Genomic DNA, 27,338 nt, shown 5'->3' with positions numbered 1-27,338 from the left:
GGCACAAGGGGCGCCAGGCACACGCCGCAGCACAGGGAGCTCCTTCTGAACGTGAGGGGAAAATTCCGTGTTTGGAGGGTGCCGGAGCGCTGCAGCGGGCTGCCCGCAGAGCCGCTTCTCCGCCTGGCCGAGCCCCTCAGCACCCTGCCCGAGAACAGCTGCTTTAGCGGGGGGGTTGGACGAGCCGATGGGCAGCGCGGCCCCCCAGCCCGGCCGCGCCGCCCTTCTCCTCAGCGGCGCGGAGGACACGGCGGTTCCGGGCGGGGGGGCGCGCGCGGGCCCGCCGGGGCGCGCCTGGCCGCGGAGCCGCCTCCCTCGGCCGGCGTGGAGCAGGCGAAGGGCGTGGGCAGCCCCGGCCGGGGTCCTGCCGCCTGCGGCCCCGCCCCGCCGCCGGGCGCCATTTTCTTGCGCAGCACGGGAAGGGCCTGGCCCGGCTCCCGCAGCCCGGGGGCGGCAGCGGGGCGTTTAGGGCTCGGTGCAGCGGCGCGGCAGTGAGGGTGTAGTCGGGCTGGCCTGGCGGCGTGGGGTCCGGGGGGACGCTTGGGGGGGAGGGGAGGAGGAAGAAAGGAGGAAGAAAGGCGGCAGCGGGGATGGGCCCCGGGGAGACGTTTCGCCTCAGAGAGACGTTTCGCCTCAGAGAGACGTTTCGCCTCAGAAAGGTCTGTGTCCGGAGAGGCCCTCGCCGAATTCCCGAATTGCCCCGGGCACGGGCACCTGCCGATCCGGCACCACAACTGACTGGTTTTTTTGGGTGGTTTTTAAAGGTGACGCCGCGTATGGCTGCGATAGGAAAACCTGGTGCCCCGAGCACGTTACTTTGGAGGAGCACGTGGCCTCTCTTGCCTGCAGTCGGGATGAGGAGATGGAGGTATGTGAAGTGTTGGCTTGTTGCCGCACAGCGGTGCTTTTCTGAAGAGGACTAATCTTCTTTTCCTTGTCGAGAGTTAGGGGCTGCTTTTTCCTGAGAACTCTACCGTGCTGTTCAACAAAATTCTTTATTCGGTGTGCGCTTTTGCCCCGAGGAAAATCTGATTTATTCACCATGGCTGTCTCCATTGTGGAATAAAGCTCTCGTTATTTGTGTGGGTTTTTTTTTTCTCTCTCTCTTTTCTCTTTTCACATGTAAACTGTAGTGAAAAACAGTGCTGAAAAGGCTCTGGTGCTTCCCAACAGTGGCTGGGTTGCCTGCATACCATCTCTAGCGCCGTCTCCAGGAGCATGTTGATGGTGCTACAAAGAAATGAGGTAGCGTCCCGCTTCAGGAAGAAAGCGTGTTGGGTTTGAAACCTGCAGGTAGGCCAGAAGGTGGTTGCTGCCTTGGGTCAGTGATGAGTGTTGGCATGTATTATCTGATCTAGAGTTGATGTCTATCACCACTTTAGCTCTAGAATTACTCTGAGACCCGGGGAAGTCCAGTTCCCTTAAGCTGCAACCTTGGAGCTTTTCCAAGCAGTGGAATGAAATGCCTGTCAGAGGCTGTAACCCTCTGCGTAAGCGTAAGGAGAAGGGGACACGGTTTGAGTTTTCTTCCATTTACGTGTTGGGGAGGTATAGTTTTTAGCTTAATAACTGTCTGCTACCAGGAGACATGTTCATGTTAACTGTCTGCAGCTCTGGGTACCACATGAGCAAGTACTGATGTATTTGTTATTTCTGAAATGCAGTTGCAGCTCAACTGCCGGAGTGCGATACCTGATGTGGCATAGAAGGGGATGTGTTTTATTAATTTTTTGTTTTTTGTAAGGAGGAAATGCTCGCATGAGTTTGACCTGCAAGTGACATTGTTTCACAGTTTGTGGCCAGGTTGCACTGCAGATGTTGACTTGGGGTATGAATTCCTCCAAGTGTGCTTTAGGGGAGCTCTGTTGGTCTAGATGTGCTGAGCAGTCCTTCTGCTGCCTGCATAGCTGTTTTGGTTTGGCTCCCAGGTGTGAGTATGCAAAAGAAAACATGCAAGTGTAGTCGGCCTTGCTCTAAACCCAGAATGGTTTTGACTTCTTCCCGGATTATCTGAGAGCCCCCTGAATGTTTCAGGCAGGCCAAGAGGTGTGCCCCAGCATTTGTGAGAGCCCACAGCTCTGCAGTTCTCTTGGAGGGCGCTACGGGTAAAGTTTTTAGGTCATGGAGCTCTTTGCAAGTCAGATTAGTGGAGCTTCTTTGGATATATGTCTGAACGTGTAGGCCAGCTGAAAGGGTTTTGTTTGCTTTCATGTGCAGTAAACACAGGTCACTTGAGTTACGATGTATACTTGTCAGTTATTGAGGAAATGTCTATCCGTGGGATGGCAAAGGAAACAATACAGGGGCACTTTTTAGTTTGTTTTTTTTGTTGTTCGCTGTAAAACCTGGGTGCGGGTTAGCATCTTGTCCCGTCTTTTCAATGGTGATTGGAATGTATTTGTTTAAAAAAAAATAGTTTTCATTCCCTATCCAGCCCACCACTGAGACGCTAAGTTCACTTTTTGCCGTTGTGATCCTGTGCCATCTCCTGCACATTTATGTAAGGCCACCGGTGCTGTTATACTGGCACGCAGGCTCCTGCTGCAGGCACCGGAGAGCCTGCCTCACCTGGTGAGGAAGGATCCATCTTTGTGGTCGGCAACAGGCCGGACTGCCAGCGTGCGCAGCAGGGCCTGTGTGCATAACCCAGAGTGTGTTACAGCCACATAGTGCACAAGGGAGTGAGGTGAAGAGCCTAGGAGGCTGTGTCTCCTGAGAGCTGTGACACACCCACGGGTTATCTTAGGTGGAGGACAGCCAAGCCATTGTCCTTCCTAGTCCCTCTGGCCTGCTACCCATCACTGTTTATTTTTTCTTTCTCTGTTGCTCTGCCTTGGTCCTGTCTCTCTCTTCTGTGCCTCGTTTCTCTTACGATGCAGTTGTCAACCTCTGTTCTGCTCTCTGTTTTCCATCCTCCCCCTAACTTTCAGTCTGTGCGTCTCCATACCACTGCCTGTCCCACTGTTCTTCACTGTACCCCCCTGCCCAGCTCACTGTCCCATTATTCCCTGGTCCTGCTGCCTGTCCATTTTTCCCTGTCCTGCAGCCCAGGGCTGGTTTTCCTTTCTCCTTCTCTTTGTCCCGATCTCTGTCTCTCTCCCATCACACGGCACCCACCTCCACGCCCAATCCCTCTGTCTTGATCCCTGTCTTTTTCTCTCCCTCCCTCCTTCCTTGTTCCTCTGATTTGATTTCTTTCTCAATCCATCTCTTCTGCTCCCTGGTCATAATTTTCTCTCTCTTTCCCTCTGTCCTACTCGCGCAGGGAGCGTGCGAGGGAGTGAAGGTATATGTCTAGGAAACTTCATCTCGTGAGAACTGTAAGACACCCACGTATCCTCTTTGGCGAAGGACAGCCAAGCGACGGGCGTTACGGAAGCAAAGGGAGGGGAGGAGGAGGAATAACTGTTTGAACAGTCAAATTCTCCTGGTGGCACTGAGAGTGGGAGCTGCGGTGAGTCCTGGGCCCTTGGGGCCCTGTTTCCCTCCTTATGCATCACAATCCCCGCCTGCCTCTCCTTGACTCCCTCTCCTCGCTGCTGCAACTGTTTTTAGATTGATTTTTTTTTTTTTCTCCCTTGCACCTTCCTTCTCCATCTTGCTCTGAGAGGCTTCCTGTCCCCATCTTTTAGGTCGTTCCTCTCTCCTGTAGCCTGTGTCTTCACCCCAGCAACACCTTCTCTATCTCTCTCTTGACTGCAGGCCACCCTTTTTGCATTCTTTAGCCTCTGTCCTGTAGCCTGTTGGCATTTTTGCTGTCTCTGGCTCTCTCTGTCTGGCTCCCTGTCTGTTTTGTTAAGTCTTGTGGCTGTATTTTTCTTTCCCCACCTTGGTTTGTCTGGCTCTCCATCCCTTCTTCTCTACCATGTCGCGTCTTGCTTCTTTCCTTCCTCCCTCCCTCCCTGTCTGTCTGTCCCCAGTTCTGAACTCTCCTTGCCTGCCTGGTATCGTGCTGCAGGTTTTGTCTGTTTCCATCTCTCTCTGCCCAAGGCCCTGTCTGTAACCTTTATTTCCTCCCTCTGCATGGAAGCTTGTCAGAACTTTTCCCTTTCCCAGTCTCTCTGCCCTATTCCCTGTTGTTGTTCTTAATTCCTCCCTCTCTGTGCCAGTACCCATCACCCTTTGTCTTTTTTTCTGGACTCAAGATGCTGAGTTGTGAAATTCTCCCCTCTCTGCCTTGTTGCCTGTTACTTTTGAAGTTTTCTTTGTCTGCCCCTCTTTTGGGCTCCCTCCCTCTGTACCCTGTGGCCTGTTGCGTTCTCCCTCTTATTTCTCATTCTCTCTCTTGGGCTCCCTGACCCTCTTTGTTTGTTCCTCTGTCTCTGCCACCCGGATGTTGCTGTGCTTCCTGCGAGTGTCGCGCTGGGTCTGGCTCCTCGTCCCTGTCTCTTGCTTCCTCCCTCTCATCGCTGTAGCCCATTGCTATCATTTTCTTTCGCTGTTTCTGTTTGGCTCTGGCTCCCTGATGTTTCCTTCCTTCCTCCCTCCCTCCCTCTGCCCCGTTGCCCTTGGCTATTTTTTACTTGCTCCGTCTCTTCCTGCCTGGCTCCAGCTCCCTATTTTTTTCACTGCTCTTTCTCTGTCCTGTAGCCCATCAGTATTTTTTTCTTTCTCTGGCTCTCTTTGGCTCGCTGTCCCTGTTCAGGGTCGTCCTTCTGGGCCTTGTAGCATGTCACGGTTTGGTTTTCTTTCTCTGCCTCTCCTTTCCCAGCTCCCCATCCCTCCCTCGCTTGCGATCCCCCAGCTTTTCTCTGTCTTGCCCCTCTTTACTGCTGTTTGCTAATTGCTCCCTCTCTGTTGCATAGCCCATCGCTTCTTTTTACTTTCTCTCATCTCTCTGTGTCCCTCTTGCTGCCCACGTTCTCAAATTCTTCCTCTCTGCCCTGTACCCCGTTGCACCGTTGCGATTATTGTTTTCTTCTGTCCGTCTCTATCCAGGTCCTTGTCAGTGTCTTTTAATTCCTCCCTCTGCCCCCTGTAGCCTTTCTGGACTTTTTCCTTGGTCTAGCTCCCTCTCTCCAGATTTTAATTCCACATTCTCTGTCCTGGAGCACCACACTATTTGTCTTTCTCCCTCCGTCTCTGTCCAGCTCCCTGCCACTGTTTTCTTCCCTTTTCATCTTGTAGCCCATGGCTGGCGCTTTTTTTTTTTCCTTTCTCTGTGGCTCTGTCCGGCTTCCAGTCTGTGTTCTTAAATTCCTCCCTCTTCCTAGTAACCTGCTACTGTTTTTTCCCTGTTCTACATCATGTGTTGTCTGGTCTCCTGTCCCTGTTTTTCACTTCCTCCCTCTCTGCCCTGTGGCCTGTGTGGTCTTTTGCCTTTCTCCACCTGTCTCTGGCCAGCACTCTTTTGCTATCATTCTTTCCTCCCTCTCCAACCTGTAGGCTGTGCTTTTGTCCTTCCTCCATCTCCCTGTCTCTTTCTTCTGATGGTGTCTTTCCTCCATCCTCTGCCTAGCTTTGTATCTCCGTACAGCTGCCTGTCCCGCTGTTCCTCGCCGTATCCCCCCTGCCCAGCCCAGCTCACTGTGCTGTTACTCCCCTGTGTGGCGTTCCCAGGCCTCCTTTCCCTGTCCTGCAGCCCAGGACTGGTTTTCCCTTTCCCATTCTCATTGTCCTGAATACCTGGCAATTGTGATGGGCTGTGTGTGGCGGGGGCTTAAAGCACGTTAAAAAATGTGAATGTGAGGGGTTGAAATAAAGACAAAACCCCTCTCATTTTTGTATATGATGACAAAATATTTGTTAATATAAAAAGAAAAGGATGTTAAACCAAAAGCCTGTATGTATGACATTGTCTATTAAGTCTCCTGTCTCATGTAGTAGGGCAGGCCCTGCGCTGTGGCTGCCAGGCCAAGCCCTGTGGCGCGCTCTGCCATGCTGGTGCTGCAGCTCAGGTGTTGCACACGGGAGGTGGTGCCTCCTGCTCCATGCCACCGGCCTTGGTTAAGGCCTGTGTGACCCCGAGCTGCCTGCGGGATGGTGCCACTGCGACCACTGCTGCCTCCCGGTAAGGAGCCACCACTGCTGTGCCAAGAGTGCGTGTCCAGCGGGTGCTCAGCGCGCAGTGTCTGAAGCTGCAGTTGCCACTGTAGCCCCAGGGCAAACGCTACCCGCCAGGTGCCATGGCCCTGACCATAGCCACAAGCTCCCCTTCTGGGGACCCTGGGGGTGTGGAATGGCCCCGCCCCTTCATGGTGCAAGCCCCGCCCCTAGCTACCAGCCCTGTCCATGGCTACTACCTGGGAATGGTGTGGCTCCACCCCTAGGGATAAGACACGCCCCTGGGTGAGAGCCCCCGTGCTCGCTGCTGCCCCCTGGCGAGTTGTCATTGCAGCCCCGGCCAGCAGGCATGAGGCAAACAGCGTGGGCATCCCCAGCCAGGGTCTTGCCGGCTGCTGCCTTGTGCCCCAGCCTGCAGCCCGGCACTATGTTGTGCTGTGGAGGGTGGCAGAGGCAGGTGCTGCTGCTGCTGCCCGGTGCTGAGAGGGCCCAGCCCTACCGGCTTCTGCAGGCATGGGGCGGTGCAGGGGCTTGGAGCTTGTTCCAGTGATGCCGTTGACGTGGCAGTGAGGGTGAGCCTGCCCGAGACTGGCCTGGCAGCAGGAGGCCCCCCATGAATCATCGAGGGGAGCTGGGAAAGCAATCGGGGCAGGGGGCCAGGGAGATTTTCCGGGTTGAGGGGGGTGGGGGGTGTGGAAGGGGTGGCCCCTGGGGATTTGTCTTGAGGGGGGCTGGGAGATGTCTGGGGGTGTCCAGGAAGTGTCTGGAGCAGGAGGGGGGGTTGGGGTGTTCCCCAAGTAGGTGCTGGGGGGGCTCAAGCAGATGTTTATGGGGTGCTTGGGAGTGATAGCCCCGGGTGGCCAATTCTACAGCATCCCCTCAGGGGAGGTTTGGCCCCACAAAGGGTCAGTGACAGCTGTGGGTGGCCAATCAGAGGCAGCATCCCCTCAGGGGAGGGTGGGCCTGAAACAGGGTCAGAGTGACAGCTGTGGGTGGCCAATCAGAGGCAGCATTCCCTCAGGGGAGGGTGGGCCTGAAACAGGGTCAGAGTGACAGCTGTGGGTGGCCAATCAGAAGCAGCATTCCCTCAGGGGAGGGTGGGGGCTTCTGCAGTGATGAGCTTGGTTTGGATGGCCAGTGCATTGATTGCTCTTCTGCCTTGCAGGGGAAAACTGGCTGTGGGGAAAGCAGCAGGGTTTCTTTTGTCCCTCTATGAGCTTGGATGGAGGATTTGAGTCTGCATTGCATACTGTCCTGATTTAACCCTGCTGGTCATTGAGTACCATGCAGCCCGTTGCTCACTGCCCCCTCACCTTGAGGGGCGGAGAGGAGAGCTGCAAAGGAATGTGAGACTTGAGGGTTGAGATAAGAAAATAAATAAGAATAAAATCCAGAGGGACAAGAAGAAGGGAACACGTGGTGCACAATGCAGCTGCCCGCCGACTGATGCCCAGCCAGTCCCCGAGCAATGGCCTGCCTGCCTGGGCCAACCCCCCAGGTGTATATGTATATATATATATGTATATACCTTCATGGCATCCCGTGGTATGGAATAACTCTTTGGCTAGTTCAGGCCAGCTGACCTGGCTGTGCCTCCTCCCAATTCCTTGTGGCCCTCTGGCCTTTTCGCTAACGAGGCCTGAGGAATTGAGAAGTCTCACATCAAAGCCAAACCACAGCACTGTACCACCTCCTAATGGGATAATTAACTCCATCCCAGCTGAAACCAGGAGAGTATCCACCCCTTATTCCATACCATTTACGTCACGCTACATTTTCCAATACATCATCATTGTTGCCTCTCCTGTCCTTTATGTAAACGCACAGATATCATTCTCTTAGTCTACAGGCCATCCCTCTAAAATCGTTTTTTAAAGTTTTTCTGAGTGTGTCCTACTAGACAGATACTGAGGGGCTCTGCAACTGCTTGGATAACACCAGAGAAGGCATTCCTGTTTCCCATGCCCTTGGTGTTGAGAAGGATATGAGACCACACAGTTCCACAGCCTCAAACCCCTGCGATCTTACCCTGTCACCCAGCCCACCCGCTGCTGCCTGCACAGGGAAACTCTTCTGCTCACGGCCAGGTCAGGGCACACAAGCCCCAAAGAGCTGTGTATCTCAGTGGTAGAGCTGAAGGAGTAAATCGATGGCTGTCCATTAGCAGCCTAGTCCTGGTTTCACCCGGCTGAAGCTTTGCACTTGTCTTTCCTGAAGAATCCTAGAAGAATCAGGCCACAGGGCTTTGCCTGCTTATCACAAAACCCTTTCAACACATCTAACGTACCAGCAGACCCATGGCTGACAACAGCAAAACCTCCAGAATCCTGCATAGCACTTGAATAGTTAAATCTATTTCAGCACAAAACCCCCTATCTCCTCATTCCAAGTAGGTGTTGATGCCTTACCCTGGTGGGGGTTTTTTTGTTGGGTTTTTTTTTTTTTAAAAAAAAAGTTGTGTAAATAAGAGCTTCTATAAAGCTGGTTTAGAGAGTTTGCACTCTGGATAACTCCACTGAGAGCAAGGTAAAAGAGCACTGAGAGCAAGGTAAAAGAGCCCTGACAGCTCAGGATTGGGTTCATTGCTTTTTCCCTCAAACAGCTGAAGTTTCAAGGAGGTGTCCCAGGAATCTGAACAGAGGTGTGGCTGTAAGCCTGATGTCTTGGGGATCTTCAGCTCTTGTCTACCATTGGGATGAGATATTTACCTGCTCACCGCGGGGCTCTGGTGCCTTGCTCTAAAATACGGAGCCCAGGACTGCCAGAGCCAGACTGTGGTGGGCAGGAGAGGTGACCCAAGCCTCATCCCACCTGCCAACTCTCACATTCCTGGTTAAGCACACCTTTCTCTCACCTTTGTGAAACAGGCCTGTTAGTTAGTTAGCTGCAGCTTTATTCATCTTTACAAACCTCTGCAGCTAACTGGCAGCTAGCTGATTTCACTGCCCTTTGCAGCCACTAAATTAATTGTTTATTTATAAATACCTTTTCAAGCTTCACAGGCAGTGCTGGCAGGCAGCCATCACAGCTCCAAAGCCAGGTGCATGGTCTGAAAACAGAGGGGGGAGGCCCTGTGAGGGGATCCTGCGAGGAAATCCTGTGAGATTTCTTAAGGCAAAAAAAAACCCCCCAAACCCACAACCATTTCTTAAGGCAAAAACCCCAGATCCACTTATGGGACTTCATGCCATTTTACTTCACGTCTACCAAAACAACACCAATTGCCATACCGTAGCAGAGTTTATGCTTCCCTTCCTAGGCCGTTTCTCCTAATCATCTGAGGTATACAAGGGCCACCAGTGATGACAAGAGTCTGTCCACTTTTTCTGTGTGAAAGGGTCACCCTCAATCTTGCTCCCGTGTCTTAATAGACACCCCGAAGGAGAACGCTGAAGAACCTCCGCTCCAGTAGAATGTCCAGGTCCCATGCCACAACGTTTCAAAAGCTCATACATCCAATAGCTAAACAAAACCTGGCAAACAAAACTGAACAGAGGCAAAATCCAGCAAATAAAATCCAAGAGAGGTGCAGATTAGCAATAGCGAGTATCCGGGTTCTGCGCATCCCCGTCTATAGCATATGGATTACACAAGTTGCACTTCAAATAGCCCGGTGGGACTCTAACCCACAATGCGGTACGACATCTTTGTAAGCAACCTCAGCATTTATGACCAATGTCGCCGTTATCCCAAAGAGCTGTCACGGAGACTCACCCGGCCAGGGAATCGCAGGGCCTCCCCACAAATACTCTGGCGTGTGCTTGGAGTCCTCACGATCCCTGTGGTCTGTCGAGGTTCTGGAAAGCGGGTCCCATCTGGGTCACCAGATTCTCTTCCCAACAATCATAAGTGGGAAAACTCTCCCAGGCAAAGGAGAGTTTGGAAAGCTGACAGCAGTTTAATGCTGCTCTGGGCGCATGGGGGATTTTTCCTCCTAACATGCACACCCGGTTCTCGAGGGTCCACATTATATACCAGGAAGTGTTTGCATATGCAGAGGACATTGCATCTACCTTGTCCTTTACATGGGGGGATTTCTGCTGTCAAGCCCGGTAGAGCTGAATGAGGGGGGTACCTGGGAGGCTGGTCCTATCCCAGCCTGAGGGATGTGGCAGCTGCTCTTCCCATGCTTCTCTTGCTGCATTCCAAAGAGCCAGAGACACAAAGGCACACAGACACTGGCACAATGCATGTGAAGGGCAAACCGGATTGACAGGAACAGGATTGCATGTCTACCAGTGAAACAGCAGCACACGTTTGCTCCTAGAGAAACAAAAGCACAGCGTGTTCACAGATGCCTCACATGACAGAATGGAAATGAAGTCTGTGGCCTATGTGGGGCTCGAAGGCAAGCTCCTTCCCCAAATCCTCAGTGCAACCCTTGGGTCTTTCCAGACGCGTCTGTCCTGGGTCACGAGAGTCCAGTTTCAAGGTCACTTGTGGCTCATCCACAAGCGCAGCGGGATCCCACCAGGAGCTGGCCAAAGACGTTCTGTGTTTCCAGCTCCTTTCCCCAAGCCCTCCAGCCCGTGATGACCTGTGTTCCCTTCCTCCCCCAGTGCAGCCTCCCCCTCCTCCCTGAGCAGGCCCACTTTCAGCCCTTTGCAGGGACTCTTTCCCTTTGTGCCCGCCTTGTCTGCCTGCAGCCTGCCTCGCTTGGCAGGTGCCGGGCGTGGAAGTCCTTGCCTCGCACAGGAGACTGACTTGAGCTGAAGCCTGGTTTGCTGTGAGCACCGAAACATTTTATTTCAAGCACGTGGTCAGCCTCATCAGGTGTGTGCGTCCCGAGGCACGGGCGCAGGGCAGAGCAGCCCTTTGACGCTGAGGTGGCCTTTGCATCGGCAGGCATTGCCCCAAAGGAAACGGTGGTGGCACACTGCAGCCTGCCCTGCGTGCCGTTTGTCCTGCTGCTCACACCGTTTTTCCCCTTAGGTACTGCAGGAGCTCCTGCAGCCGGCTAAAGAAGTCCAGCAGCTTCTGGACTGGAAACGGGCAGGAGCCGCCCGACTGCGCTGCTGTGGGCCTTGGCCTCGGAACGGGGCTTGAGGTGGTGACAAAATGACTCCAAGCGCGTGCTGTTGGAGTAGCCCTCACTGCTGGGCGCAGGCCCATCTGTAGCAGGATCCAGTCGTAGAAGTGCTGAGTGGAGGTGTAGACTCCGGGCTGCCTGGCTCGGGCACAGCCTCTCCCCCAGCTGGTGACACCAACAAGCCAGAAGTAGTCTGCACTGCTGTCTTGGCACACGAGAGGCCCACCGCTGTCCCCCTGCAGAGGAGGAGAGAGGACAAAGGGGTTGTTGGGTGGCCACCGTCAGCACGGGGGTTGGCTCCTTCTCTCTGACGGCACCTGCCGGAGCTGTGTTCCCTGCAGAGCGAGGCTGTGTCGAGCGAGCCTTGCCTGGGAAGGGGTGGTGGGCTTGTAAGGTGGGGCTGGCTCTCCTCACTGCACGGTGATGGTGGGTGTGTGGAAGAGAGCTGTGGCAGGCTTGGGATGGGGAGCCGTGGGCTGCCAGGAACACTAGGAGGGCTTTCTGGGCAGAGTGCCATGCCTCTGGGACAAGAGGGGCACTGGGCAGGGGCCTGCCGATGGGGAAGGGGGTATAAGCCCCCCCGGCGGTGGGGACCTGAAGTGGGAGGGGCACTGGCCAGGCCAAGCACATGCCGGGCCATGTTGGCGTAGTTGCGTGTGGCGGGGCTGCCTGTGCTACGGGGCTTGGCTCGTAGCACGCTCCTACCTGGCAGGTGTCAATGCTGCCCTGCGGATAGCCAGCACAGACGTTGTGCGTGTGGATGGCCCCTCTGTACCACCGGCTGCTGTTACAGACGTTGACATCAATGAGGCGGACCTGGGCCTCCTGCAGCACATCCGTTGATCGTCCAGCTGTGAGCACAGGAAGGAATTAGCAAGCAGCAGCTCACTGGCACTTCTCCTCCCCTGCCTGGCGGAATCCCTTGCCTCGCCCGCGCTTGGCTTTGCATCCTGAGAGGCGTTATAGCGGCATTTGCCTTCCGCCTTGCTCTGGGGAAAGGGCTCAGGCCCATCTCTCAAGAGGCATACGTCCCCGCAGGCTGACTCGGGCTCTGGCCTCTGCTGTCAGGAAGCCCAAGCAATGGCCCCGAGCGTGCCAAGCTTGCGCTCGGCACACGAGTACTTCCGCGGTACTCACATCTTGCAGTCGTGGCACCCCAGCCGCTGATGTAGCAGTTTTTCAGCTGCGAGACTCTCAGCGAGGCATCGGGCACGCAGGCAAGCTGAACGTAGGCGTTGCACTGCACAGGCTGGTCCAGCTCCAGCAAGGCAATGTCGTTCCTCTGCGTGATGTTACTGTAGCCTTGGTGAAGGAGCAGCCGCTTGATGTTGCGCACCTGGGCCTCAGGGCCCAGCTGAGTCAGCCGCGTGGCACCGATCACCACGCGCCACATGGTGATGTAGCTGGAAGGCAAATGGGGAGAGGACTCAGAGGGAGCACAGCCACGTGCTGCAGCAGCCCAGCCGTTGCCCTGCCTTCCGCTTGACGAGGGAGAGAGGAGAGCAGCGCTCGGGAGGGTGTGACTGGCCTCGCGTGCCTTAGGCTCAAGGAGCACCCAGGCCCTGGGTGTCCTGCGAGGAAACGGGGCGGGAGTAGCCCGTGCTGCTGCGCACGGGGCAAGCGCTAGTGTTGTGGGGCTATGCGCGTTCCCGGTGGCGCCTTACCTGGCCTCGATGAAGCAGTGGGCTGCTGTCAGGACCCACTGTGCGCTGATGAGGGAGCCTCCGCAGGTATGACCCGTGCCCGCTTGCCAGGGATTCTGGATGCTGACGATCCAGGGCCAGGCCCCTGCCTGGGCATCTGTGCCACCCACGACGCGCGACATGCCGTACTGAAAAGCCATGGGCCGGAGCCCGCAGGTCCCTCTGTAAAGAGAAACTCCTTAGTGTCCTGCTGGATGGCTGGCGCCCCTACGGCTCACGGTCAGCCGTCTTCCCTCCCCACAAGGCGCTGCCTGGCCAGCAGGGCTGGGGAAGCCTGTGGGGCACGTGTGTGTCCACACCCTGCCTCTTTCTGCTTTAGCCCCGTAGGTGAGTACTGCCAACAGCCTGCGTGCTGGCAAGGAAATGAGCCTCCCACACTGGCTGCCCTCCAGCCAAGCCCACAAGGGCTTGCCCAAGCTCCCTCCCAGAGCCTCGGGCCACTTACCCACAGCTGTCCCATGTGCCGTACGCAGGACAGCACATGGCCAGCAGGATGAGGAGGAGGCGCAGCAAATCCATCCCTGCCAGTGACACGTGGCAGCTGCAAGGAGGAGGGCTTGTCACCGCCAGTGCAGCCGCCAACATACTGCCCCCCGAACTCACGTTGCCCAGGATGCCCTTGGCCCCGGGGGTGATGTCACAGAGTGGCTGGTTGCCACGGGGCTGGGCGTGGTGGCCTCTGCGGGGAGGGGGGGCAACAGGAGGGGTTCCAAGCAGGACGGGAGGCAGGAGCTGGCATCGCACAGCCCCCACAGAGCCCCGTGGAATGCTCCCTTTGCGCGATGAGGGTGGGCCGGCCCCGTGGCAGGCAGCAGCGCCTGGCTCCCGGCTCTGCCTGCTAACAGCTCACAGGAAAAACCAAGCGTGGCGGCGCTACCTCTTTGCGAAGGTCACTGCCGCCCTGCTCTCGGCAGCCCTTTGCCACCTGCTCCTGCCCAATAAAGAGACACACAACAGAGAACGCAACCACTAGAGGCAGCACGCGCCTGCTTGGCTCTTGAAGAGACACTCTCTTGATGGTCGTGGCAGGCAAGCAGTGACGGGCGAGCCAAATAAGCCAAGCCTAGCCCAGCAGTGCCAACCTTCCTGCACGCAGCACAGGGAAAGGCACACGCAGCACAGTCCTCACTGGCTATGTCAGCCACAGCAACGCCCTCTGGCAGGCTTCGTGTCCCTGCTCTCTCTGGGTTGGATTGTGGTTCTGGACCAACACTGAAGAGGGCAGCTGTGGCACCTGCTACGCACGGCCGAGGACATACAATCAGAACGCCAAAAAGGCGCCTTCGAAGTCCAATGCTGTAAAACAGACATTAGAATCCCCTGTCGCTGTTGAGAAAGTGGGAGGATTAGGCAGCACCGGGTGTTGGTCAATCGCTATTTGATTAACAGCCCTTAGATGTTGTACTACATGCTGCTCCTGGGCATGTGGCTTTGCAACAACCCCTGTTTTAGGCAATTATGACTTCTAGGCTCCAGTCCGAGCCAGGATTCCAACTTCATAGGATACTGGTTTTGTCTTAGCGGCTTCGCTCCCGGTTTCAATTCCACACTTCCCGGTGCTGCTGGGCTGAGCAACCCCCTGGCCCAAGGCAGCTGCTGCCGTGTGGACACAAGTGCTGCCACCTAGGAGGGTCCCAGTGTGCAGGGCTTTTTGGATGGCAGCAAGGCGGTCACAGGCCATGACGCTCAGAAGTAAAGACTCTGCACGGAGATAGTTCAAGCTGAAAATCATTCGGTAAATATGCAGACCTTGCAACTGGTGCTTCAGCACTTGTGTTTAACGGACTGACTAACAAGGACACTACGGTCTGCACGTGTCGATACCGATCGACTAGCTACGTTGTAAGCAAGAACTATGTTGTCTGCAAGATGTACGAGCCGGGAAGAGAACCAGTACAACCTGGCTCTGCGCTTGCTGGTGTGGACTCCTCAGCACTGCGCGCCAAAGGGAAAAGTACATCCTGAGGAAGGGTGCGAGCCTTCCTCCCAGAGAGCCCAGCCCAGGACCAGCAGGTGTCAATGCACCCGCGCCAGAGTGAGGAGGCTTATGATACCGAGTTCCTGGACCGAATGGTAATAACCCCGCCTTTTCTTGGGAATCTAATGAATATGTATGCTTCTGTGTAATAGGGATCTGCTTACTTAAGCCCTGGGTGTGCAAGTGAGGAGGAGCGATCCCCCTTGCAGCCGGAGCCCCGATAAACATACCTGCTTGATAACCCTCCTTGAGTTGTAGAGTTTGATTCCGCACGTCAGCACCAATCAAGAAGGCTACAAAGACCTGTGCAGCACATGCCGAGTAGGAGATGGCCCCGTGTCCTGGTTTCAGCTGGCATGGAGTTAACTTTCTTCTTCGTAGCTAGTGAAGTGCTGTGTTTTGGCTATGATGTGAGAACAATGTTGGTAGCCGCACTGATGTTTTCGGTTGTTGCTGCCTAGCGTTTCTGCTAAGTCAAGGCCTTTTTGGTTTCTTGGGCCTTGCCAGCCAGAGTGCTGGAGGGGCACAAGAGACTGGGAAGGGACACAGCCAGGTCAGCTGACCTGAACCAGCCACAGAGGTATTCCATCCCGTGGGACGTCATGCTTGGTATAGAAACTTGGAGGGTTAGCTGGCGGGGGGATTCTTGCTCAGGGACTGGCTGGGCATCGGTCAGCGGGTGGTGAGCAGTTGTACTGGGCATCATTTCCTTTTTTTCCTTCTCCCTTCCTTTGATTTTACCCTTTTCCGCCACCTTTCCATCCTAATCGTTATTGTTGTTGTTGTTATTCTTCTTCTTCTTGGTATTGTTACTGTTGTTCTTCACTCTTTCTTCTGTTTAAATTATTACATTGTTCTTATGTCAACCCTCCAGCTTTACATTGCTTTCTGATTCTCCTCCCCACCCCTCCGGGGGTGGGGGGAGTGTGCAAGTGGCTGCGTGGCATTTGGTTGCCGGTAGCGTTTGGTTGCCGGCCGGGGTTAAACCGCGACACAGGATGGAAATGAAGTCTGTGGCATATGTGGCAAAAACCCCAGATCCACTTATGGGACTTCATGCCATTTTCCTTCACGTCTACCAAAACAACACCAATTGCCATACCGTAGCAGAGTTTATGCTTCCCTTCCTAGGCCGTTTCTCCTAATCATCTGAGGTATACAAGGGCCACCAGTGATGACAAGAGTCTGTCCACTTTTTCTGTGTGAAAGGGTCACCCTCAATCTTGCTCCCGTGTCTTAATAGACACCCCGAAGGAGAACGCTGAAGAACCTCCACTCCAGTAGAATGTCCAGGTCCCATGCCACAACGTTTCAAAAGCTCATACATCCAATAGCTAAACAAAACCTGGCAAACAAAACTGAACAGAGGCAAAATCCAGCAAATAAAATCCAAGAGAGGTGCAGATTAGCAATAGCGAGTATCCGGGTTCTGCGCATCCCCGTCTATAGCATATGGATTACACAAGTTGCACTTCAAATAGCCCGGTGGGACTCTAACCCACAATGCGGTACGACATCTTTGTAAGCAGCCTCAGCATTTATGACCAATGTCGCCGTTATCCCAAAGAGCTGTCACGGAGACTCACCCGGCCAGGGAATCGCAGGGCCTCCCCACAAATACTCTGGCGTGTGCTTGGAGTCCTCACGATCCCTGTGGTCTGTCGAGGTTCTGGAAAGCGGGTCCCATCTGGGTCACCAGATTCTCTTCCCAACAATCATAAGTGGGAAAACTCTCCCAGGCAAAGGAGAGTTTGGAAAGCTGACAGCAGTTTAATGCTGCTCTGGGCGCATGGGGGATTTTTCCTCCTAACATGCACACCCGGTTCTCGAGGGTCCACATTATATACCAGGAAGTGTTTGCATATGCAGAGGACATTGCATCTACCTTGTCCTTTACATGGGGGGATTTCTGCTGTCAGGCCCGGTAGAGCTGAATGAGGGGGGCACCTGGGAGGCTGGTCCTATCCCAGCCTGAGGGATGTGGCAGCTGCTCTTCCCATGCTTCTCTTGCTGCATTCCAAAGAGCCAGAGACACAAAGGCACACAGACACTGGCACAATGCATGTGAAGGGCAAACCGGATTGACAGGAACAGGATTGCATGTCTACCAGTGAAACAGCAGCACACGTTTGCTCCTGAGATACAAAAGCACAGCGTGTTCACAGATGCCTCACAAGACAGAATGGAAATGAAGTCTGTGGCATATGTGGGGCTCGAAGGCAAGCTCCTTCCCCAAATCCTCAGTGCAACCCTTGGGTCTTTCCAGACGCGTCTGTCCTGGGTCACGAGAGTCCAGTTTCAAGGTCACTTGTGGCTCATCCACAAGCGCAGCGGGATCCCACCAGGAGCTGGCCAAAGATGTTCTGTGTTTCCAGCTCCTTTCCCCAAGCCCTCCAGCCCGTGATGACCTGTGCTCCCTTCCTCCCCCAGTGCAGCCTCCCCCTCCTCCCTGAGCAGGCCCACTTTCAGCCCTTTGCAGGGACTCTTTCCCTTTGTGCCCGCCTTGTCTGCCTGCAGCCTGCCTCGCTTGGCAGGTGCCGGGCGTGGAAGTCCTTGCCTCGCACAGGAGACTGACTTGAGCTGAAGCCTGGTTTGCTGTGAGCACCGAAACATTTTATTTCAAGCACGTGGTCAGCCTCATCAGGTGTGTGCGTCCCGAGGCACGGGCGCAGGGCAGAGCAGCCCTTTGACGCTGAGGTGGCCTTTGCATCGGCAGGCATTGCCCCAAAGGAAACGGTGGTGGCACACTGCAGCCTGCCCTGCGTGCCGTTTGTCCTGCTGCTCACACCGTTTTTCCCCTTAGGTAGTGCAGGAGCTCCTGCAGCCGGCTAAAGAAGTCCAGCAGCTTCTGGACTGGAAATGGGCAGGAGCCGCCCGACTGCGCTGCTGTGGGCCTTGGCCTCGGAACGGGGCTTGACGTGGTGACAAAATGACTCCAAGCGCGTGCTGTTGGAGTAGCCCTCACTGCTGGGCGCAGGCCCATCTGTAGCAGGATCCAGTCGTAGAAGTGCTGAGTGGAGGTGTAGACTCCGGGCTGCCTGGCTCGGGCACAGCCTCTCCCCCAGCTGGTGACACCAACAAGCCAGAAGTAGTCTGCACTGCTGTCTTGGCACACGAGAGGCCCACCGCTGTCCCCCTGCAGAGGAGGAGAGAGGACAAAGGGGTTGTTGGGTGGCCACCGTCAGCACGGGGGTTGGCTCCTTCTCTCTGACGGCACCTGCCGGAGCTGTGTTCCCTGCAGAGCGAGGCTGTGTCGAGCGAGCCTTGCCTGGGAAGGGGTGGTGGGCTTGTAAGGTGGGGCTGGCTCTCCTCACTGCACGGTGATGGTGGGTGTGTGGAAGAGAGCTGTGGCAGGCTTGGGATGGGGAGCCGTGGGCTGCCAGGAACACTAGGAGGGCTTTCTGGGCAGAGTGCCATGCCTCTGGGACAAGAGGGGCACTGGGCAGGGGCCTGCCGATGGGGAAGGGGGTATAAGCCCCCCCGGCGGTGGGGACCTGAAGTGGGAGGGGCACTGGCCAGGCCAAGCACATGCCGGGCCATGTTGGCGTAGTTGCGTGTGGCGGGGCTGCCTGTGCTACGGGGCTTGGCTCGTAGCATGCTCCTACCTGGCAGGTGTCAATGCCGCCCTGCGGATAGCCAGCACAGACGTTGTGCGTGTGGATGGCCCCTCTGTACCACCGGCTGCTGTTACAGACGTTGACATCAATGAGGCGGACCTGGGCCTCCTGCAGCACATCCGTTGATCGTCCAGCTGCGAGCACAGGAAGGAATTAGCAAGCAGCAGCTCACTGGCACTTCTCCTCCCCTGCCTGGCGGAATCCCTTGCCTCGCCCGCGCTTGGCTTTGCATCCTGAGAGGCGTTATAGCGCCATTTGCCTTCCGCCTTGCTCTGGGGAAAGGGCTCAGGCCCATCTCTCAAGAGGCATACGTCCCCGCAGGCTGACTCGGGCTCTGGCCTCTGCTGTCAGGAAGCCCAAGCAATGGCCCCGAGCGTGCCAAGCTTGCGCTCGGCACACGAGTACTTCCGCGGTACTCACATCTTGCAGTCGTGGCACCCCAGCCGCTGATGTAGCAGTTTTTCAGCTGCGAGACTCTCAGCGAGGCATCGGGCACGCAGGCAAGCTGAACGTAGGCGTTGCACTGCACAGGCTGGTCCAGCTCCAGCAAGGCAATGTCGTTCCTCTGCGTGATGTTACTGTAGCCTTGGTGAAGGAGCAGCCGCTTGATGTTGCGCACCTGGGCCTCAGGGCCCAGCTGAGTCAGCCGCGTGGCACCGATCACCACGCGCCACATGGTGATGTAGCTGGAAGGCAAATGGGGAGAGGACTCAGAGGGAGCACAGCCACGTGCTGCAGCAGCCCAGCCGTTGCCCTGCCTTCCGCTTGACGAGGGAGAGAGGAGAGCAGCGCTCGGGAGGGTGTGACTGGCCTCGCGTGCCTTAGGCTCAAGGAGCACCCAGGCCCTGGGTGTCCTGCGAGGAAACGGGGCGGGAGTAGCCCGTGCTGCTGCGCACGGGGCAAGCGCTAGTGTTGTGGGGCTATGCGTGTTCCCGGTGGCGCCTTACCTGGCCTCGATGAAGCAGTGGGCTGCTGTCAGGACCCACTGTGCGCTGATGAGGGAGCCTCCGCAGGTATGACCCGTGCCCGCTTGCCAGGGATTCTGGATGCTGACGATCCAGGGCCAGGCCCCTGCCTGGGCATCTGTGCCACCCACGACGCGCGACATGCCGTACTGAAAAGCCATGGGCCGGAGCCCGCAGGTCCCTCTGTAAAGAGAAACTCCTTAGTGTCCTGCTGGATGGCTGGCACCCCTACGGCTCACGGTCAGCCGTCTTCCCTCCCCACAAGGCGCTGCCTGGCCAGCAGGGCTGGGGAAGCCTGTGGGGCACGTGTGTGTCCACACCCTGCCTCTTTCTGCTTTAGCCCCGTAGGTGAGTACTGCCAACAGCCTGCGTGCTGGCAAGGAAATGAGCCTCCCACACTGGCTGCCCTCCAGCCAAGCCCACAAGGGCTTGCCCAAGCTCCCTCCCAGAGCCTCGGGCCACTTACCCACAGCTGTCCCATGTGCCGTACGCAGGACAGCACATGGCCAGCAGGATGAGGAGGAGGCGCAGCAAATCCATCCCTGCCAGTGACACGTGGCAGCTGCAAGGAGGAGGGCTTGTCACCGCCAGTGCAGCCGCCAACATACTGCCCCCCGAACTCACGTTGCCCAGGATGCCCTTGGCCCCGGGGGTGATGTCACAGAGTGGCTGGTTGCCACGGGGCTGGGCGTGGTGGCCTCTGCGGGGAGGGGGGGCAACAGGAGGGGTTCCAAGCAGGACGGGAGGCAGGAGCTGGCATCGCTCAGCCCCCACAGAGCCCCGTGGAATGCTCCCTTTGCGCGATGAGGGTGGGCCGGCCCCGTGGCAGGCAGCAGCGCCTGGCTCCCGGCTCTGCCTGCTAACAGCTCACAGGAAAAACCAAGCGTGGCGGCGCTACCTCTTTGCGAAGGTCACTGCCGCCCTGCTCTCGGCAGCCCTTTGCCACCTGCTCCTGCCCAATAAAGAGACACACAACAGAGAACGCAACCACTAGAGGCAGCACGCGCCTGCTTGGCTCTTGAAGAGACACTCTCTTGATGGTCGTGGCAGGCAAGCAGTGACGGGCAAGCCAAATAAGCCAAGCCTAGCCCAGCAGTGCCAACCTTCCTGCACGCAGCACAGGGAAAGGCACACGCAGCACAGTCCTCACTGGCTATGTCAGCCACAGCAACGCCCTCTGGCAGGCTTCGTGTCCCTGCTCTCTCTGGGTTGGATTGTGGTTCTGGACCAACACTGAAGAGGGCAGCTGTGGCACCTGCTACGCACGGCCGAGGACATACAATCAGAACGCCAAAAAGGCGCCTTCGAAGTCCAATGCTGTAAAACAGACATTAGAATCCCCTGTCGCTGTTGAGAAAGTGGGAGGATTAGGCAGCACCGGGTGTTGGTCAATCGCTATTTCATTAACAGCCCTTAGATGTTGTACTACATGCTGCTCCTGGGCATGTGGCTTTGCAACAACCCCTGTTTTAGGCAATTATGACTTCTAGGCTCCAGTCCGAGCCAGGATTCCAACTTCATAGGATACTGGTTTTGTCTTAGCGGCTTCGCTCCCGGTTTCAATTCCACACTTGCTGGTGCTGCTGGGCTGAGCAACCCCCTGGCCCAAGGCAGCTGCTGCCGTGTGGACACAAGCTCTGCCACCTAGGAGGGTCCCAGTGTGCAGGGCTTTTTGGATGGCAGCAAGGCGGTCACAGGCCATGACGCTCAGAAGTAAAGACTCTGCACGGAGATAGTTCAAGCTGAAAATCATTCGGTAAATATGCAGACCTTGCAACTGGTGCTTCAGCACTTGTGTTTAACAGACTGACTAACAAGGACACTACGGTCTGCACGTGTCGATACCGATCGACTAGCTACGTTGTAAGCAAGAACTATGTTGTCTGCAAGATGTACGAGCCGGGAAGAGAACCAGTACAACCTGGCTCTGCGCTTGCTGGTGTGGACTCCTCAGCACTGCGCGCCAAAGGGAAAAGTACATCCTGAGGAAGGGTGCGAGCCTTCCTCCCAGAGAGCCCAGCCCAGGACCAGCAGGTGTCAATGCACCCGCGCCAGAGTGAGGAGGCTTATGATACTGAGTTCCTGGACCGAATGGTAATAACCCCGCCTTTTCTTGGGAATTTTAATGAATATGTATGCTTCTGTGTAATAGGGATCTGCTTACTTAAGCCCTGGGTGTGCAAGTGAGGAGGAGCGATCCCCCTTGCAGCCGGAGCCCCGATAAACATACCTGCTTGATAACCCTCCTTGAGTTGTAGAGTTTGATTCCGCACGTCAGCACCAATCAAGAAGGCTACAAAGACCTGTGCAGCACATGCCGAGTAGGAGATGGCCCCGTGTCCTGGTTTCAGCTGGCATGGAGTTAACTTTCTTCTTCGTAGCTAGTGAAGTGCTGTGTTTTGGCTATGATGTGAGAACAATGTTGGTAGCCGCACTGATGTTTTCGGTTGTTGCTGCCTAGCGTTTCTGCTAAGTCAAGGCCTTTTTGGTTTCTTGGGCCTTGCCAGCCAGAGTGCTGGAGGGGCACAAGAGACTGGGAAGGGACACAGGCAGGTCAGCTGACCTGAACCAGCCACAGAGGTATTCCATCCCGTGGGACGTCATGCTTGGTATAGAAACTTGGAGGGTTAGCTGGTGGGGGGATTCTTGCTCAGGGACTGGCTGGGCATCGGTCAGCGGGTGGTGAGCAGTTGTACTGGGCATCATTTCCTTTTTTTCCTTCTCCCTTCCTTTTGATTTTACCCTTTTCCCCCACCTTTCCATCCTAATTGTTATTGTTGTTCTTCTTCTTGGTATTGTTACTGTTGTTCTTCACTCTTTCTTCTGTTTAAATTATTACATTGTTCTTATCTCAACCCTCCACTTTTACATTGCTTTCTGATTCTCCTCCCCACCCCTCCGGGTGGGGGGGAGTGCGCAAGTGGCTGCGTGGCGTTTGGTTGCCGGTAGTGTTTGGTTGCCGGCCGGGGTTAAACCGCGACACAGGATGGAAATGAAGTCTGTGGCATATGTGGGGCTCGAAGGCAAGCTCCTTCCCCAAATCCTCAGTGCAACCCTTGGGTCTTTCCAGACGCGTCTGTCCTGGGTCACGAGAGTCCAGTTTCAAGGTCACTTGTGGCTCATCCACAAGCGCAGCGGGATCCCACCAGGAGCTGGCCAAAGACGTTCTGTGTTTCCAGCTCCTTTCCCCAAGCCCTCCAGCCCGTGATGACCTGTGTTCCCTTCCTCCCCAGTGCAGCCTCCCCCTCCTCCCTGAGCAGGCCCACTTTCAGCCCTTTGCAGGGACTCTTTCCCTTTGTGCCCGCCTTGTCTGCCTGCAGCCTGCCTCGCTTGGCAGGTGCCGGGCGTGGAAGTCCTTGCCTCGCACAGGAGACTGACTTGAGCTGAAGCCTGGTTTGCTGTGAGCACCGAAACATTTTATTTCAAGCGTGTGGTCAGCCTCATCAGGTGTGTGCGTCCCGAGGCACGGGCGCAGGGCAGAGCAGTCCTTTGACGCTGAGGTGGCCTATGCATCGGCAGGCATTGCCCCAAAGGAAACGGTGGTGGCACACTGCAGCCTGCCCTGCGTGCCGTTTGTCCTGCTGCTCACACCGTTTTTCCCCTTAGGTACTGCAGGAGCTCCTGCAGCCGGCTAAAGAAGTCCAGCAGCTTCTGGACTGGAAATGGGCAGGAGCCGCCCGACTGCGCTGCTGTGGGCCTTGGCCTCGGAACGGGGCTTGACGTGGTGACAAAATGACTCCAAGCGCGTGCTGTTGGAGTAGCCCTCACTGCTGGGCGCAGGCCCATCTGTAGCAGGATCCAGTCGTAGAAGTGCTGAGTGGAGGTGTAGACTCCGGGCTGCCTGGCTCGGGCACAGCCTCTCCCCCAGCTGGTGACACCAACAAGCCAGAAGTAGTCTGCACTGCTGTCTTGGCACACGAGAGGCCCACCGCTGTCCCCCTGCAGAGGAGGAGAGAGGACAAAGGGGTTGTTGGGTGGCCACCGTCAGCACGGGGGTTGGCTCCTTCTCTCTGACGGCACCTGCCGGAGCTGTGTTCCCTGCAGAGCGAGGCTGTGTCGAGCGAGCCTTGCCTGGGAAGGGGTGGTGGGCTTGTAAGGTGGGGCTGGCTCTCCTCACTGCACGGTGATGGTGGGTGTGTGGAAGAGAGCTGTGGCAGGCTTGGGATGGGGAGCCGTGGGCTGCCAGGAACACTAGGAGGGCTTTCTGGGCAGAGTGCCATGCCTCTGGGACAAGAGGGGCACTGGGCAGGGGCCTGCCGATGGGGAAGGGGGTATAAGCCCCCCCGGCGGTGGGGACCTGAAGTGGGAGGGGCACTGGCCAGGCCAAGCACATGCCGGGCCATGTTGGCGTAGTTGCGTGTGGCGGGGCTGCCTGTGCTACGGGGCTTGGCTCGTAGCACGCTCCTACCTGGCAGGTGTCAATGCCGCCCTGCGGATAGCCAGCACAGACGTTGTGCGTGTGGATGGCCCCTCTGTACCACCGGCTGCTGTTACAGACGTTGACATCAATGAGGCGGACCTGGGCCTCCTGCAGCACATCCGTTGATCGTCCAGCTGCGAGCACAGGAAGGAATTAGCAAGCAGCAGCTCACTGGCACTTCTCCTCCCCTGCCTGGCGGAATCCCTTGCCTCGCCCGCGCTTGGCTTTGCATCCTGAGAGGCGTTATAGCGCCATTTGCCTTCCGCCTTGCTCTGGGGAAAGGGCTCAGGCCCATCTCTCAAGAGGCATACGTCCCCGCAGGCTGACTCGGGCTCTGGCCTCTGCTGTCAGGAAGCCCAAGCAATGGCCCCGAGCGTGCCAAGCTTGCGCTCGGCACACGAGTACTTCCGCGGTACTCACATCTTGCAGTCGTGGCACCCCAGCCGCTGATGTAGCAGTTTTTCAGCTGCGAGACTCTCAGCGAGGCATCGGGCACGCAGGCAAGCTGAACGTAGGCGTTGCACTGCACAGGCTGGTCCAGCTCCAGCAAGGCAATGTCGTTCCTCTGCGTGATGTTACTGTAGCCTTGGTGAAGGAGCAGCCGCTTGATGTTGCGCACCTGGGCCTCAGGGCCCAGCTGAGTCAGCCGCGTGGCACCGATCACCACGCGCCACATGGTGATGTAGCTGGAAGGCAAATGGGGAGAGGACTCAGAGGGAGCACAGCCACGTGCTGCAGCAGCCCAGCCGTTGCCCTGCCTTCCGCTTGACGAGGGAGAGAGGAGAGCAGCGCTCGGGAGGGTGTGACTGGCCTCGCGTGCCTTAGGCTCAAGGAGCACCCAGGCCCTGGGTGTCCTGCGAGGAAACGGGGCGGGAGTAGCCCGTGCTGCTGCGCACGGGGCAAGCGCTAGTGTTGTGGGGCTATGCGTGTTCCCGGTGGCGCCTTACCTGGCCTCGATGAAGCAGTGGGCTGCTGTCAGGACCCACTGTGCGCTGATGAGGGAGCCTCCGCAGGTATGACCCGTGCCCGCTTGCCAGGGATTCTGGATGCTGACGATCCAGGGCCAGGCCCCTGCCTGGGCATCTGTGCCACCCACGACGCGCGACATGCCGTACTGAAAAGCCATGGGCCGGAGCCCGCAGGTCCCTCTGTAAAGAGAAACTCCTTAGTGTCCTGCTGGATGGCTGGCACCCCTACGGCTCACGGTCAGCCGTCTTCCCTCCCCACAAGGCGCTGCCTGGCCAGCAGGGCTGGGGAAGCCTGTGGGGCACGTGTGTGTCCACACCCTGCCTCTTTCTGCTTTAGCCCCGTAGGTGAGTACTGCCAACAGCCTGCGTGCTGGCAAGGAAATGAGCCTCCCACACTGGCTGCCCTCCAGCCAAGCCCACAAGGGCTTGCCCAAGCTCCCTCCCAGAGCCTCGGGCCACTTACCCACAGCTGTCCCATGTGCCGTACGCAGGACAGCACATGGCCAGCAGGATGAGGAGGAGGCGCAGCAAATCCATCCCTGCCAGTGACACGTGGCAGCTGCAAGGAGGAGGGCTTGTCACCGCCAGTGCAGCCGCCAACATACTGCCCCCCGAACTCACGTTGCCCAGGATGCCCTTGGCCCCGGGGGTGATGTCACAGAGTGGCTGGTTGCCACGGGGCTGGGCGTGGTGGCCTCTGCGGGGAGGGGGGGCAACAGGAGGGGTTCCAAGCAGGACGGGAGGCAGGAGCTGGCATCGCTCAGCCCCCACAGAGCCCCGTGGAATGCTCCCTTTGCGCGATGAGGGTGGGCCGGCCCCGTGGCAGGCAGCAGCGCCTGGCTCCCGGCTCTGCCTGCTAACAGCTCACAGGAAAAACCAAGCGTGGCGGCGCTACCTCTTTGCGAAGGTCACTGCCGCCCTGCTCTCGGCAGCCCTTTGCCACCTGCTCCTGCCCAATAAAGAGACACACAACAGAGAACGCAACCACTAGAGGCAGCACGCGCCTGCTTGGCTCTTGAAGAGACACTCTCTTGATGGTCGTGGCAGGCAAGCAGTGACGGGCAAGCCAAATAAGCCAAGCCTAGCCCAGCAGTGCCAACCTTCCTGCACGCAGCACAGGGAAAGGCACACGCAGCACAGTCCTCACTGGCTATGTCAGCCACAGCAACGCCCTCTGGCAGGCTTCGTGTCCCTGCTCTCTCTGGGTTGGATTGTGGTTCTGGACCAACACTGAAGAGGGCAGCTGTGGCACCTGCTACGCACGGCCGAGGACATACAATCAGAACGCCAAAAAGGCGCCTTCGAAGTCCAATGCTGTAAAACAGACATTAGAATCCCCTGTCGCTGTTGAGAAAGTGGGAGGATTAGGCAGCACCGGGTGTTGGTCAATCGCTATTTCATTAACAGCCCTTAGATGTTGTACTACATGCTGCTCCTGGGCATGTGGCTTTGCAACAACCCCTGTTTTAGGCAATTATGACTTCTAGGCTCCAGTCCGAGCCAGGATTCCAACTTCATAGGATACTGGTTTTGTCTTAGCGGCTTCGCTCCCGGTTTCAATTCCACACTTGCTGGTGCTGCTGGGCTGAGCAACCCCCTGGCCCAAGGCAGCTGCTGCCGTGTGGACACAAGCTCTGCCACCTAGGAGGGTCCCAGTGTGCAGGGCTTTTTGGATGGCAGCAAGGCGGTCACAGGCCATGACGCTCAGAAGTAAAGACTCTGCACGGAGATAGTTCAAGCTGAAAATCATTCGGTAAATATGCAGACCTGGCAACTGGTGCTTCAGCACTTGTGTTTAACAGACTGACTAACAAGGACACTACGGTCTGCACGTGTCGATACCGATCGACTAGCTACGTTGTAAGCAAGAACTATGTTGTCTGCAAGATGTACGAGCCGGGAAGAGAACCAGTACAACCTGGCTCTGCGCTTGCTGGTGTGGACTCCTCAGCACTGCGCGCCAAAGGGAAAAGTACATCCTGAGGAAGGGTGCGAGCCTTCCTCCCAGAGAGCCCAGCCCAGGACCAGCAGGTGTCAATGCACCCGCGCCAGAGTGAGGAGGCTTATGATACTGAGTTCCTGGACCGAATGGTAATAACCCCGCCTTTTCTTGGGAATTTTAATGAATATGTATGCTTCTGTGTAATAGGGATCTGCTTACTTAAGCCCTGGGTGTGCAAGTGAGGAGGAGCGATCCCCCTTGCAGCCGGAGCCCCGATAAACATACCTGCTTGATAACCCTCCTTGAGTTGTAGAGTTTGATTCCGCACGTCAGCACCAATCAAGAAGGCTACAAAGACCTGTGCAGCACATGCCGAGTAGGAGATGGCCCCGTGTCCTGGTTTCAGCTGGCATGGAGTTAACTTTCTTCTTCGTAGCTAGTGAAGTGCTGTGTTTTGGCTATGATGTGAGAACAATGTTGGTAGCCGCACTGATGTTTTCGGTTGTTGCTGCCTAGCGTTTCTGCTAAGTCAAGGCCTTTTTGGTTTCTTGGGCCTTGCCAGCCAGAGTGCTGGAGGGGCACAAGAGACTGGGAAGGGACACAGGCAGGTCAGCTGACCTGAACCAGCCACAGAGGTATTCCATCCCGTGGGACGTCATGCTTGGTATAGAAACTTGGAGGGTTAGCTGGTGGGGGGATTCTTGCTCAGGGAC

At 56.6% G+C, this 27,338-nt stretch overlaps 3 protein-coding genes, 1 long non-coding RNA gene and 1 other non-coding gene across 6 annotated transcripts; 2 read left to right on the top strand and 3 right to left on the bottom strand.

Annotated features, from left to right (window-relative positions):
• Positions 1-631: 631 nt before the first annotated feature.
• LOC119144803 lies at positions 632-5,789 on the top strand. The gene is made up of 2 exons (XR_005103220.1): positions 632-868; positions 3,266-5,789. It is a non-coding gene; the product is annotated as an uncharacterized LOC119144803 (long non-coding RNA).
• Positions 1,321-1,405, top strand: LOC119145694. Its single transcript, XR_005103501.1, has one exon. It is a non-coding gene; the product is annotated as a small nucleolar RNA SNORD45 (small nucleolar RNA).
• Positions 5,790-10,569: 4,780 nt separating the features above from the next.
• Positions 10,570-15,644, bottom strand: LOC119144797 (acrosin-like). Of its 2 annotated transcripts, XM_037380605.1 has the most exons (5): positions 13,181-15,644; positions 12,697-12,897; positions 12,170-12,435; positions 11,738-11,883; positions 10,570-11,268 (listed from the first exon to the last, which is right to left on the bottom strand). In XM_037380605.1, the coding sequence occupies exons 1-5, from the start codon at positions 13,318-13,320 to the stop codon at positions 10,915-10,917; spliced, it is 1,107 nt and encodes a 368-aa protein (XP_037236502.1). In that variant the 5' UTR covers positions 13,321-15,644; the 3' UTR covers positions 10,570-10,914. The 2 variants fall into 2 exon arrangements, with proteins under 2 accessions (XP_037236502.1, XP_037236501.1); XM_037380604.1 differs by having other exon boundaries at positions 10,937-11,883; positions 12,697-15,644.
• Positions 15,645-17,495: 1,851 nt separating this feature from the next.
• Positions 17,496-19,495, bottom strand: LOC119144532 (acrosin-like). Its single transcript, XM_037380033.1, has 4 exons — positions 19,278-19,495; positions 18,751-19,016; positions 18,319-18,464; positions 17,496-17,849 (listed from the first exon to the last, which is right to left on the bottom strand). The coding sequence occupies exons 1-4, from the start codon at positions 19,454-19,456 to the stop codon at positions 17,496-17,498; spliced, it is 945 nt and encodes a 314-aa protein (XP_037235930.1). The 5' UTR covers positions 19,457-19,495.
• A 3,385-nt stretch (positions 19,496-22,880) lies between these two features.
• LOC119144531 (acrosin-like) lies at positions 22,881-24,880 on the bottom strand. The gene is made up of 4 exons (XM_037380032.1): positions 24,663-24,880; positions 24,136-24,401; positions 23,704-23,849; positions 22,881-23,234 (listed from the first exon to the last, which is right to left on the bottom strand). The coding sequence occupies exons 1-4, from the start codon at positions 24,839-24,841 to the stop codon at positions 22,881-22,883; spliced, it is 945 nt and encodes a 314-aa protein (XP_037235929.1). The 5' UTR covers positions 24,842-24,880.
• Positions 24,881-27,338: the final 2,458 nt, after the last annotated feature.

The sequence above is a fragment of the Falco rusticolus genome, chromosome 3, assembly GCF_015220075.1.
Source record: "Falco rusticolus isolate bFalRus1 chromosome 3, bFalRus1.pri, whole genome shotgun sequence".
Lineage (NCBI taxonomy): Eukaryota > Metazoa > Chordata > Aves > Falconiformes > Falconidae > Falco > Falco rusticolus.
The sequence above is the reverse complement of the archived record's forward strand: the minus strand, read 5'-3'. Positions and strand labels throughout refer to the sequence as shown.

What these genes read in the sequence shown, in the direction of transcription:
- LOC119144797 (XM_037380604.1), bottom strand. Translation starts at nt 12,875, where the DNA reads ATGGCTTTTCAGTACGGCATGTCGCGCGTCGTGGGTGGCACAGATGCC. An exon ending in CACTGCTTCATCGAGGCCAG is followed by an intron (nt 12,436 to 12,696) that starts GTAAGGCGCCAC and finishes TTTGCCTTCCAG; the next exon opens with CTACATCACCATGTGGCGCG. An exon ending in GGGTGCCACGACTGCAAGAT is followed by an intron (nt 11,884 to 12,169) that starts GTGAGTACCGCG and finishes CTGTGCTCACAG; the next exon opens with CTGGACGATCAACGGATGTG.
- LOC119144532 (XM_037380033.1), bottom strand. Translation starts at nt 19,456, where the DNA reads ATGGCTTTTCAGTACGGCATGTCGCGCGTCGTGGGTGGCACAGATGCC. An exon ending in CACTGCTTCATCGAGGCCAG is followed by an intron (nt 19,017 to 19,277) that starts GTAAGGCGCCAC and finishes TTTGCCTTCCAG; the next exon opens with CTACATCACCATGTGGCGCG. An exon ending in GGGTGCCACGACTGCAAGAT is followed by an intron (nt 18,465 to 18,750) that starts GTGAGTACCGCG and finishes CTGTGCTCGCAG; the next exon opens with CTGGACGATCAACGGATGTG.
- LOC119144531 (XM_037380032.1), bottom strand. Translation starts at nt 24,841, where the DNA reads ATGGCTTTTCAGTACGGCATGTCGCGCGTCGTGGGTGGCACAGATGCC. An exon ending in GGGTGCCACGACTGCAAGAT is followed by an intron (nt 23,850 to 24,135) that starts GTGAGTACCGCG and finishes CTGTGCTCGCAG; the next exon opens with CTGGACGATCAACGGATGTG. An exon ending in GCGGCATTGACACCTGCCAG is followed by an intron (nt 23,235 to 23,703) that starts GTAGGAGCGTGC and finishes CCTCCTCTGCAG; the next exon opens with GGGGACAGCGGTGGGCCTCT.